The 14,072-nt window shown below is 38.7% G+C and overlaps 1 protein-coding gene across 1 annotated transcript in view; it reads left to right on the top strand.

The window, feature by feature from the left end:
- The window catches only part of LOC309556025 (leukocyte elastase inhibitor-like), a 44,403-nt gene extending 31,628 nt beyond the window's left edge, over window positions 1–12,775 (top strand). Inside the window, exons 5-6 of the mRNA XM_082258292.1 lie at window positions 7,357–7,515; window positions 12,307–12,775. Coding sequence (XP_082114418.1) covers window positions 7,357–7,515; window positions 12,307–12,711 — 564 coding nt within the window. The 3' untranslated portion in view covers window positions 12,712–12,775. The remainder of the gene's footprint in view (window positions 1–7,356; window positions 7,516–12,306) is intronic.
- The last annotated feature ends 1,297 nt before the right edge of the window (window positions 12,776–14,072 follow it).

Here is a 14,072-nt window from a genome sequence, read left to right on the forward strand (position 1 = left end):
ATGGGGCAGAACCCAGAAGACAGGCCCAGAAGTGCAATCCTTTTTATAGTTGCATAGTTAGTCAGGTTTAAAAAAGACACAAGTCCATCTGGCTCAACCAATAAAAAACAAAAAAAAAAACAGTAAAGAAAACCCAACCATACAATCCCATATACACAATCCTATACCCGCAGTTGATCCAGAGGAAGGCAAAAAAAACCCAGCAAAGCATGGTCCAATTTGCTACAACAGGGGAAAAAATTCCTTCTTGAACCCCCGACAGCAATCGGATATACCCTGAATCGACTTTACCTATAAATATTAGTACCCATTTATATTATGTACACCTAGGAAAAAATTCAGGCTTTTTTTAAAGCAATCTAGTAAGCTAGCCCAAACCACCTCTGAAGGGAGTCTATTCCACATTTTTACAGCTCTTACGGTGAAGAAACCTTTCCGTATTTGGAGACGAAATGTGTTTTCCTCTAGAGGTAAAGAGTGCCCCCTTGTCCTCTGTGTTGACCTTAAAGGGAATAACTCAACACCAAGTTCACTATATGGACCCCTTATGCATTTATACATGTTGATCATATCCCCCCTTAATCTCCTCTTCTCAAGAGAGAATAAATTCAGTTCCTCTGAACCTTTCTCATAGCTAAGCTCCTCCATGCCTCTTATCAGTTTGGTTGCCCCTTCTTTACACTTTCTCCAGTTCCCCCGATATCCTTTTTAAGAACTAGTGCCCAAAACTGAACTGCATATTCCAGATGAGGTCTTACCAATGATTTGTACAGGGGCAAAATGATATCTCTCTCTCTGGAGTCTATGCCTCTGTTAATACAAGAAAGGACTTTGCTTGCTTTGGAAAGCGCAGCTTGGCATTGCATGTTATTATTAAGCTTAGGATCTACCAGAACACCCAGATCCTTCTCCGCTATGGATTCCCCCAATTCTACTCCCCCTAGTATATGTGTAGCATCCATATTCTTAGCCCCAAGTGCACACCTTTACATTTATCAACATTAAACCTCATTTGCCACATAGTTGTCCAATGAAACAGTTCATTGAGGTCAGCTTGTAGGTTGGAGACATCCTATAAGGAAGTTATTCCACTATAAAGCTTGGTGTCATCTGCAAAGACTGAAATGGTACTTTTAATCCCAGACCCTATATCATTAATAAAGATATTAAAAAGTAAGGGTCCCAACACTGAACCTTGGGGTACACCACTGATAACCTTAGACCATTCAGAGTAAGAATCATTAGCCACTACTCTCTGAATTCTATCTTTTAGCAAATTCTCTATCCATTTACAAACTGATCTTTCCAAGCTTGTAGACGTTACCTTACACATTAGCCGTGTGTGGGGAACTGTGTCAAACGCTTTTGCAAAATCCAAGTATACTACGTCCACAGCCACCCTTCTGTCCAAGGTTTTACTTACTTCCTCATAAAAAGAAATCAGGTTTGTTTGACAACTTCTGTCTTTCATGAATCTATGCTGTCTGTTGCTTAAAATATTTTTTTCCAGCAAAAACTCATCTATGTGGTCTTTTATTAAACTCTCCAGTATCTTCCTGACTATAGAAGTTAAACTAACAGGTCTATAGTTACTTGGCAAAGACTTTGGTCCCTTTTTAAATATAGGCACCACATTGGCCCTACGTCAATCCAGTGGTACTATTCCAGTCCTTAATGTGTCCCTAAAAATTAGAAACAAAGGCTTTGAAAATACAGTGCTCCATTCTTTTAGGATGCGTGGGTGGATGCCATCTGGTCCAGACGTTTTATCCACCCTTATTCTGTCTAAATATTTCTGGACCATATCACTTTTGAGCCATTGTGGATCATTTGGGGCTGTGTCAATACCATCCTCATTTTTGTCATGAGCTCTCCTATGCTCCTTTGTATACGCAGAGCTGAAGAAAGTATTTAATGCATTTGCCTTGTCTTTGTCCCAAGTCACCCACTGCAGATTATTTTGTAAAGAGCCTACATGCTCAGACCAAACCTTTTTACTATTAATATATTTGAAGAATTTTTGGGGGGTTGTCCTACTATTTTTTGCAAACCGTCCTTCATTTTGAATTTTTGTGTCCCTAATTTCCTTTTTACATATTCTGTTATATTCTTTGTAACAATTAAACAATGATAGTGTTCCTTCATTTTTATATTTTTTAAAAGCTCTTTTCTTATTATTTATAGCTATTTTAACTTTGGTCGTGAGCCATATAGGTTTTATTTTTAGCCTTTTAAACGTATTACCCATGGGAATATACTTTGCAGTGAGTTTGCTTAAAGTTTTTTTGAAAATTTCTCATTTCTGTTCTGTGCTCATTGATACCAATATTCCCTCCCAGTCTAAATCCTGGAGAGCAGCCCTCATCCTTGGAAAATTAGCTTTAAGTTTAATGTTTTTGTATTTCCTGTATGCGTCTTTTGCTTAATGCTAACATTACATGAAATCATATTCTGGTCACTGCTACCCAGATGTTCTTTTATATGAACATTATTAATAAGCTCTGCATGGTTTGAGATTACCAGGTCCAATAGAGCATCATTTCTAGTGGGGGCCTCAATAAACTGTACCATAAAATTGTCTTGTCATAGGTTTATAAATTTTTTCCCTTTAACAGTTCCAGCAGTGCCATTACTCCAGTCAATGTCTGGGTAGTTAAAATCCCCCACTGTCCCAGCCCTTGAAGCCCTTTCTATATGTGCCAGGAGCTGAGTCTCCACTTCCACATTAATACTGGGAGGTCTATAACAAACTCCAATGATAATCTTTGTATTACGCACACCCATGTACATTTCCACCCATACTGCTTCAGACTGATCACACTTTCCATCAACTAGGTCCTCTTTCACACTCACTTTGAGATCACTTCTCACATAGAGACAGATACCGCCACCCCTCCGTTTTACCCTGTCTTTCTGAAAGAGAGGATAGCAAGGAATATGAATAGCCCAGTAATGTAAAGAATGAAGCCAAGATTCAGCAATACCAATTAAGTCATAGTTCTCCTCATGCACCAGAGGTTCCAACTCCCTTATTTTGCTTGGCAGACTTCTGGCATTGGTGAACAAACACTTTAGTTCATTGTTACATTTTGCACACTTATTTTGCATATTTTTAATTTTGGTACAAATAGTACTATTTCCAATGGTTGTTTGTGACATGGGAACCTTCTTATCCTCTGCCATAACACTCCCCCATCTTTCCCCATTCCACCCACCAATAGGGGCTGACCCCTGTCTGCCCCATTATAATCTCCACCCCTCCTCAATCCTAGTTTAAAAACACCTCCAGCCTTCCCATAAACCTCTCCCCTAGCACAATAGACCCCCTTCCATTTAGGTGCAAACCATCTTTAGTATATAGGTTGCACCCCAATGAAAAGTGAGCCCAGTGCTCTAAAAACCCAAATCCCTCATTCTTACAGCAGGTCTTTAGCCTTGCATTCAGATCTCTAATCTTCCCCTGTCTTTCCTCTGTTGCACATGGCACAGGCAATATTTCGGAGAATATCACCTTGGAGGTCCTTCCTCTCAACTTGCAGCCTAGTTCATCAAATTGGTTCTTAAGGAGCCTCCACCTTCCATATATTCTGTCATTGGTTCCAATGTGGACCAAGACAGCTGGGTCATGCCCAGCCCCTCCCAGTAATTTATCAACCTGGTCCACCACATGCTGAATCCTGGCACCAGGGAGACAGCAAACCATTTGGTTGAGGTGACCCTGGCGACAAATTATTCTATCAATCCTTCTGATTATAGAATCCCCAATTACCACCAACTGTCTAGGTCTACCTACAGTCCCCTCACCACTTCTACTAGACGGACTGCTCTCCTGGCTGTTAGGGATAGTAGTGACATCTAGGGCTGCCACCTCTGAGCTTGCCACCCCCACATCTTCACCCAACATGGCAAATCTGTTAGAGTGCTCAAACCCAGGGCTGGCCTTCCTTTTCTGTGAGCCCCTACCACTCCCTCTGACTGTAATAACCCATCTTCCTACCCGATAAACCTGACTTACCCCTCCACCCTCCCCATTAACCCCGTTAGCCACCTGCTCAGTGAGCAGAGGACCCCTTTCAAGGTTGTCAGTTCTGCCTAGTGTTGCAATTGCTCCTCCAGATCCCTAATGATTCCAGAAGGGCAACCCGCTTACATCTGTCGCAGCGGCATCCATCCTGGAGCGGTTGCTCCGTTATTGTATACATGCGGCACACTGTGCACTGCACAACTTCAATCTTGCTAGCACACATTTTCCCGGTTACAACAATAATACAACTAATAGAAAATTTCAGATGTTACTTACTGGTCAGAAGACTTCTGTTATAAACTCTGGTTTTTAACTCATCACTTAGTCAAGGTCCACTTGTCAGAGATCCGGCAAGCAAAAAGGTGGCAAGCTCAAGAAAGAGCAAGCTCAGAAAGGAGTCCTGCAGAAATTTAAATAGCACCTGAAGCACCTGTGACCAATTAACCACTCTCCTTAATTAGTAGTCTGAAGGAAGGAAAGAAAGAAAAAAAAAAAAGGCTATTTAAAAAGTGACAGAAAAAAGGAAGAGCCCCTAAAAATGCAAACAACAGTCTCCAGCAGTCAAAAGCAAAACTGTTTATCACTCTCCACTCAAAATGCCCACTCTTCAGCCTCCAAACTGCAAATCTGGCAAGCTCAGAAAGGAGTCCTGAAGAAATGTAACTACTTCTGGATCGGAAGAATTTGCCCCCTTAATGACTAGGCCATTTTTTGCGATTCGGCACTGCGTTACTTTAACAGACAATTGCGCGGTCGTGCGACGCTATACCTAAATAAAATTGATGTCCTTTTTTTCCCCACAAATAGAGCTTTCTTTTGGTGGCATTTGATCACCTCTGCAATTTTTATTTTTTGCGCTATTAACCGGTTGCCGACCGCCGCAAGTACATATACTGTGGCGGTCAGCCCCGGCCAGGCAAAGTGACGTACCGGTACGTCACTAGCCTGTCACTAGCTTGTGAGCCAATAGTGGGTGAGCGCACGCCCGCCGAGGCGCGCGCCCGCCCCGGGTCGTTCCCTAGGAAGTCTGTGCGTGTGACCGGCGGACCCGATGTCCCGATGCGCAAACCCAATGGTTTGCGCAATAACTTTTGCGCAAACCAATCAAAATACACTTTTTACGATTTTTTAGCAAACTTATGTGGCATAAAACAAATTGGCCTAGAATGTTAAAAAATTTAGATTTTTACATTTTTTGTGGGAATTTCATATAAAAAAAATGTGAAAAATATTGTTATTTTTGCAAAATTGACACTCTTTTTTTGTTTATAGCGCAAAAAGTAAAAATCGCACAGGTGATCAAATACCACCAAAAGAAAGCTCTGTTTGTGGGAAAAAAAGGATGTCAAATTCGTTTAGGTACAGCATCGCACGACCGTGCAATTGTCCGTTAAAGTCACACAGTGCCGAATCGCAAAAAAAACCCTGGTCAGAAAGGGGGTAAAATCTTCCGGGGCTTAAGTGGTTAAAAACAAAAAAATAGGGACAATTATGAAAAAAAAAACTATATTTTTCACATTCTGCTATATAACATTCCCAAAATTTTTTTTTTAAATTTTAGGGGAATTTGTTTTCTGCTAAATATTTTTGGTAAAAAAACATTGCAAAAAGCGTATTTTGAATGGTTTATGCAAAAGTTATCGCGTCTTCTAACTACGGGAAAGATTTATGTCATTTTTATTGTTTTTCTTTTTTTTACTAGTAATGGCAGCGATCTGCAAATTTTATCGGGACTGCGACATTGTGGGCAGACAGATCGGACCCCTAACTGATATTTTTGACACTTTTGGGGGACCAGTGACATTACTACAGTAATCAGTGCTAAAAATGTGCACTGTTACTGTAATAATGACACTGGCAGGGAAGGAGTTAACACAGTGGGTGATTAAGGGGTTAAATGTAAGCCTAGGGGAGTGTTTCTAACTGTATGGGGGTTGGGCTTTTGAAATGATCACAGAGACCTGTGATCCTTAATAGAAGAATCACAGGTGCTCTGTAAACATTCCAGAGAGAAGAACGGTCACGGTTACAACAGCTGACCGTCCTTCTCTCTCAGCGGGGAACGATCGCAGGTGCCCGGCGGCAATCGGAGCTGCCAGCTTCGTAAATCGGAGTGGGAACGAGAGCGCGCCCCCTAGCTGCAGGTGCGCGACCGACGTACAGTTATGTCGGTTCGTGCAGCGGGGGCTGCCTGCCGCAGTAAATCTGCAGCGGGTGGTCCTTAGGTGGTAAATAGAACCTGAAGCACCTGTGACCAACTAACCACTCCCCTTAATTAGTAGTCTGAAGGAAGGAAAGAAAAAAAAAAGGCTATTTAAAAAGTGACAGAAAAAAAGAGTAAAAAAAAGAAAGAAAAACCCCCCCAAAAAACTGCAAGGAAAGAGCCCCTAAAATGCAAACAACAGTCCCCACCAGTCAACAGCAAAACTGTTTATCACTCTCCACACAAATTTCACACTCTTCAGCCTCCAAGCAGCAAATCTGGCAAGCTCATACTTATTACGCTATGTAAGGGTCTGCCTGCTTTTCCCCACATATCCATTTTGCCTGACGAGTTTAAGTGGTGACATTGAGTGCATGGTTTTGGGGAGACCATTCTTTTTCCCTGTGCTGCATTTGACCACCTCTAACTTAGTGGTCAAATTTGTCCGGTAAGCAGTCTGTGTTTACACTACAAGTGTGGAGTTGGAATAACCCTTTCGAGTGCTACTTTCTTTACACCTCCTATAATATGGGATCTTGGATTAAGGACTGGAATTTTTTTCTTTATTTTTTCTGATATGGACATTCATTTTATTTGTTTTATATTTACAATCCTATACTTTTATCATGATTTTTTTTAGCGCTGCACTATTTTATTATGTTAATCTTTTTTTTGTTGGAGCCTAAAAAAAGAGAGTCTGTTATTCTAATTACAGCTGTACACTTATACATACCCAATTATGTGCAGATGCAACAAAGGAATAGACACATGATTGGACAGTTGAAGTTATCCTTTATACAAATTTTACAATCAAAATTCCTTTAGTAAATCAGTTTAATTTTTCCGATCATGTGCAGAAGAAATTACTAAACAGGGATTTTTTTTCACATGACCAGACAACTTAAGCAAAACATTCACACATCCCTTTTGTCTTTGTGGATGTAGGAAGATTCAATAATGGGGTCCTGCTAAAGAACAAAAAGCAAAGTTTTCTTTTTTGCAGCTATTCAATTAGAGGGAAATGATTTTAAAATAAGTAAAGCTACTGCCTGGTGCTTTCACAAACTATTTATGCTACCAGCACAAATATTCATGTCATATATTCATGTGAATTCTTTTTATCTCGCAGAATGAAAAAGTACCTATACAACTGATGTCTGCACAGGGTAAATATAATCTTCGAACTATAGATGATGAGAAGTTGAGGATCCTCGAACTTCCGTATGGAAACACAAAGGATCTCTGTATGTACATAATACTACCAGACAACAGTAAAGATCTATACAAAGTAAGTGTTTGCAGTTAAAGAACAGTTTCATCTAGAATTGAAATCCTTGCTTTGTACTAGTGAGGAAAACCCCTGTACTGATGGATATGAAGGAACATCAATTTATTCCTGAGATGTATTTTAAAATGCACACAGGGCTTTCTATTCTCTTTCCCCATGTCTAAATTGAGTAGTGTGGAGTAAAAGAAAGGTGAGGGTGTGTTGCCATTGGGGGAAGCTTTAAAGTGAACCTCTTGCTGTATCAGGAATAGTAAAAAGTACAAGTTTATTTTAAAGCCTATCTCGGGTAAAAATAAAAATCCTTCCCAGCAGTAGGGCTGCACTCACACTGCAAAGGTTAACTACTCGTTTCTGTGTAGGAGATGGGAAATGCTGTTTTACGTACCTGATCCTCTGCTCCCCTAGCAGCCAGTGCTTCCCTGCCCTTTGGCTGTGGAATGTCCTCACAAGCAGTGCAGGTATTTAAATACATTTTACTAATGTTATTTCTGTACAAAACATAATCTGCACTCCAATGCAAATGTTTATTAAAAGAGGATAAAAAGACCACAGCAGACAGAGGTATGGATCAAAGACAACTGACGCGTTTCACACTACTAACAGCCCTTATTAATAGCTATGATTAGGTACTGTTAGTAGTGTAAAATGCGTCAGTTGTCTTTGATCTGTACCTCTGTATGCTGTGGTATTTTTATTCTCTTTTCAACAAACATTTGCATTGGAGTGTGGCTGTCCAGACATACTTTTTGTTCTATATGGCTTGCACATACAGCCTGCACCCTGCACCTGTGCTGTTACTGTGAGGAGTTCTGAAGGCATTTTCACCTGGAGCATAAGGGCATGTGTACAGGGGCAATTCTGTTAAATTTTGGCTTTGAAATTTAAACAAAGTACAGCTAAAACACATGCATTCAATCAATAAAGCTTTGTCTAACCTGCTTTACCTGTAACGCAAACATATTGACAGGTGCTGTTAGCTTGTCTGCCACAAGGTGGCTCTGTTCCCAAGTAAGGTGAAAGTTGCAATTGGGTTTTAGCTCCACTTTTAGAGAAATCCTTCCTCTAGTGCTATAATGGGTGGGGTTTGTGCTCACACAAATGCCAGCGATAGGTGGAGTCCAGGGTAGACAAGGCATGGGAGTGAGATAACCCAGATCTGCTAAGATGTAGTCTCCGGCAGTATGGATCTAAAGTGCCCTTTCCAGGGTGAAATCGCAGGTGAGGTGGTCCAGAACATTGAAGGAATTGCTGTATTCGCCCTGTCATCCCCTGACCTTCTTCTGCTGGTCCGTAGGTGCAAAAGGGGTGCATAAGACCTGGGAGGCCTGGACAGAGTATCTTATGTGAGTAGGGGTTAAGCCTGGAAATGTGTGCACCATATAAGAGCATGCCCGGCTGGGTGGAGTTATGGAAGGGGCATTTGGAAGAGAATAGCATACTAAAGGAAGGCACCTTGATCTTCTTGACTCTCAGCTGCAGGTCATGTGACTATGAAAGCTAATGCTGTGGACTTAGTATATATGGGGAAGTGGCCCCAACTTTGTGGTGCTCCCAAGGAGATGAATGGAGGTATAGAGGGAAGATGGCTTAAAAGATGTGGTCTTGCACTCTGCACTGAAATGACTGGTACAGGTTGTCTAACTTCTTATGTGGCATTCTGGGCCAAAGACTCTGTTAGTATGTCAATGTGATATGTCATGGAAAGGCTACAGTAAAGTGCAGATGCATTTGTGTGTGGACATTCCTTTATCCTCAAATCATCAAGTTTTTACTTAGGGATGTCATAAGCAGGCCTCTAACAAAGAGTATGACACAATATGGTGGAAAGTTAATCCAACAGAAGGTGAGCAGCTGTCCTATCCAAAAAGAAACTGGACAGGGACTTGCACGGTTTAGGGCCAATACCTGCCCAATCCTAGTCCCCCTTACAAACTTACATCTCCATTAAGATATGCTGCATTCAGAGAAATGCAACACAATGGAAAGCAGGTCAAATACAGAAAAGGACTATCATCCACACTGTACCATTATGGTAAATAGATACTGCTGCAAACACGTGTCAAATGCAAGCATAAAACATCTGTGTACACAAGCCTAAACAAGGGTTTTGTTTTTTTAATACATTCAACTTTGCCATTTTTGTTGTTTATTGCTGAGCTTATGTATAGAAGAAAATAAAATCAGCTTTACATATCTTATCTACATATAAGGTAACATCAGCCTATTAATTCCATGGCCATAATACAGATAATATGCCTTAAAGAAAAACAATTTATTTTTTAATTATTATTAATATATTATTATTATACAGTATTTATATATTGCCAACATTTACGTAGCGCTTTACATTATAAAGGGAAACAGTACAGTTACAATTCATTTCAGTACAAAAGATTTAGGAGGGCCATCTTAGGAGAGCTTACTGTGCATTATTTTAATCATTTCCGAGCATTACAGACACATAAAATTGTCCAGCAGAATGCCATGGGTTTGAAAATTTTCTAGATAGCTTAACCATTAGAACTATAGGCAAAACTTTATTTTCCTTTTGGATAGAGTAAAGGAGGGTTATAACCCCTGTAAGATTATTTTTCGCCATCTGTTGTCCCATTGCGGAGATTTCCCTTATTTATTCCCATAGCCAAACAGGAAGTGAGAGGAAATCCCTGCAACTTAGGGAATTCCTTGGGGACCCCCAAGTCCCCAGAGCTGGATTCCCCATCAGGAAAATTTCCCCTCTATTACTTCTCTGGGGAGAACCCAAAGTTTGTGATTTTCTTTTACTTTCACTTTCAATGATAATGGTAAACATGACACATATAGATGAATCTTCTTAATGGGGGCACAGAAAGCAATAAAAACTGACAGGTGTTCTAATCCCTCTCCACTCTATCCAAAACTAAAAAATAAAGTCTTGCCTTTAGTTATACTTTAAGAACCTAGCCTTTTTCTGACATTTGTTGTTTACAAGTAAAAATCAGTATTTTTTTGCTAGAAAATTATTTAGCACCCCCAAATAATTATGTATTTTTTCATATCAGAGAATAAAATGGCGGTTGTTGCAGTATTTTATGTCACACTGTATTTGCGCAGCCGTCTTTCAAACACAATTTTTTGGGAAAAAATATACTTTAATGACTTAAAAAAAGAACAAATCCCAATAGTTACCCTAATTTTTTTTGTATAATGTGAAAGATGATGTTAGACTGAGTAAATAGATACCTAACATGTCGTGCTTTATAATTGTGCACGCTTGTGGAATGGCAAAAAAATACAGTACTTAAAAAACTCCATAGGCGAGGTTACTCGTTTAGATTTCTTGCACTAGAATTATTGCTCTCGCTCTAACAATCCTGGCAAGGGTCTTACAACCATCTGTTATACACATAGTTTAAACTGCTCCAGCTCCCCTGTCACTGCTACAGTTTGTCCTCAGATCTTTCACTCTCACCTTTTCTGGACAGCTTGGCTGTCAAATACAAGAAGAGATACATTCTTCATGTGACAAGTGAAATAAATACAGATTTAATATACTGAACACAATCCTAGTATGAATTAACCACATGCATTCATCAAAATCCAGGATTATAGTAGTCCCTTAGGAACCAGAAAGAAAATTAACTATTGTATTACTTTATACATTTCTTTATTATTCTGTTTATTATTTCAATTCCATTTATGACATAGGGGTAAAGGCAAGGGAAGTTGCACCATTTTTTTTTTTTATTCCTCTATTTTGTGGGATTATAAAGGCAATTTGTGTTTTTAGTAAGAAAAGAGTATGTTATAATTGTATAAAATGTATTTATATTTTATTTGAAGAGTATACATATACAAACAAAAACCCCTTTGGGTCTTCACCATAAAAGTCAACATTAATCATTTTTTACAAAACAGCAATAACAAAAAAAAAATCAAAATACAAAATCAAGAGTTTAAATATAAAACCCATACAAAACTCTGTTTCTTTTTATGTAGAATAGCTTAGCCCAGAGAGGAAATTCCAGCTAATGTAAGAAATTATTTATCCATATTGCACTTTCTGGTACAGTGGATGCTACAATTATGCTGGACATTTAATATACTGAACACTATCCTGGTATGAATTAACCGCATACATTTATCAAAATCCAGGATTATAGTACTGCATTAGGAACCAGAAAGAAAATTAACTATTGTATAACTTTATACGTCTGTTTATTATTTCAATTCTATTTATGACATAGGGGTAATTTACTAAAGGCAAGGGAAGTTGCACTTTGCAAGTGAATTTGCCCCAGAGCTAAAAAAATAAAAAAAATGATGCCGCATTTTTGTTTGCACATGATCCGATGATGGAAATCAACAGAGCTTCACTCATTCACTAAACCAGTACACCAACCAGAATCAGGCGCTAAGGTAGAAGCCCTAGGTTATGGCCGGATAAAGAAACCTAGTAAGGGCTGCTCCAGGAAGCTCATCTTAACTGGATGAGATAAAGCACCACATATGATGAAAAAGGAGAGCATGCAATAGTATTGCATATGCTCCATTTTCATCACATGTGGTACTCATTCACTAAACTTGGGGGAAAATTCCCTTGCATAGTGGCAAATATCCTTGAACAGCCTATTTGCCTTTAGTAAATCTACCTGAGTTTTCAGCTTTAGTTTACTTGCTTATATTTATTTTCTAAAAGTGAACATAAACAATTATAAACCAGATTCAAATTAAATCTTATCTTTTTCAATTTTTCATACATTGCAGTATGTTCTTTTTTATTATGTCATTTTTAAACCATTCATCTTATAGGTGGTGCAAAACATGTCTTATCAGAAGCTTACTAACTGGACAGACCCCAAGTACATGATGAAAAAATATACTACAGTTTTTCTCCCTCACTTTGAAATAGAAAGTGCCTACTCAATGAAAGATATTTTGTTAAGTATGGGGATGCCTGATGTTTTCAATTATACCAAAGCGACATTTACAGGAATATCTAAAGACAACTTATTTGTGTCAGACATAATTAGCTTGGCAAATGTAAATGCAGATGAAGATGGTACTAAAGATATAACTAATACTGATGATAACTTTGGATTTCTGGCCTTAATGCTGCCAGAAGCGACATATAGGGCAGATCACCCTTTCCTCTATGTTATACAGCATAAGCCCACCAAGTGTTATGTTTTGTATGGTACGTTTCAAAAGCCGTGAATTACCCCTTAAACTGATCCAAACCCAGTCACTAAAATCTTATATCACTTTTAACTTGTTAATGTAATTTTAAAAGTTGTTTTAATTTTTTTTTTTTTTTAATCTGGAACTCTCTTCAAAGTAACACATAGTGGCCCTGCCATGAAGGTCCTTCCTTAGACATTTCCTGCTCTAGGATGATAACTACTGCCTCTCAGTTCTCAGTGCTCCTGCAATGTCACCCTGGTGGACAATTTATGTGGTCATTGCAGCATACATTGTGCCGGTAGTGTATGCCATTGTCACTTTCAAAAAGCAGGTCTAGAGCAATGACATACAATCAATGCCGCAGAGAGTACATAGGGTCAAAAAGCAGCTGAAATTGGATTGGGGAGTTTAGTGGCACTGAGATGCAAACATGGATAAAAAAAAAAAAAAAAAGTAAAAATAGTATTTTATGGTGAAAAAAAAAACAACACTTTACTGCATGGTGCTTTTGCAAACTGTCTGCCATCTACTTAGGGTTTAGGCCTACTTTAAATTCCTCAATAAGTAGATTTTTTATCCTAATATAAATATATAAGCTCTGAAAGTTATAGATTTAATAGTGACACATAATACCTTTAAACAGTAAACAAAAATTTGTAATGTCCAATATAAGTAATACTTCAAATATGAAACCAAACTCAGAATACAATAATAATAATAATCCCACATCCATAAATGCATATAAAAAAGTCCAGTTCCTTCAAATGTGAAAACCACATTAAATTCAGTGTGCTCCTTCTCTCTTATAATAATCCTCCTTGGTGCCCAATGCAATATGCAGATAAAACTCTCATTGGCTCAATTTGACCTCTTATCCTGATGTAGGTCATATATACAGCAAGAAGCAATATCTCTAATGGTCGCCAGGTGCTATTCTCTTACAACTAAGGTTCAAATGTTCATGTTCCTCAAAGACAGCTCACAGACATCATAGAGAAAATACATTCTCCATAGTGTAGTAAACTGAGAAAATCACTGATGAAAAAAAAAAAAAACGTGAACCCCTCATATTTATGACGAATATCCCACACACCCACGAAGAGTGCCATAAAATCAGTGCATTCCTTATTAATACACCTCAGTGTTCAAGGCAATATGCAGATGGAACTCTCACCAGATCAATATGACCTATTAATTCTAAGCAGGTTATGCACAGCACAACATAATATATTGAATGGTCCCCAAGTGCCACTCTTAGTCAATCAGGACTCAAATGTTCATCCCCCTTAAAAATCACTCACAGGTATCATAGAAAAAAACACATTCTTCATAGTATAGAAGATTCGAAAAACCACTATTATTAATGCAAACTGCATCCCTGCTTCCCGATTAGA

The sequence above is a fragment of the Pelophylax lessonae genome, assembly GCF_965119305.1.
Source record: "Pelophylax lessonae genome assembly, chromosome: 5".
Taxonomy (NCBI): domain Eukaryota; kingdom Metazoa; phylum Chordata; class Amphibia; order Anura; family Ranidae; genus Pelophylax; species Pelophylax lessonae.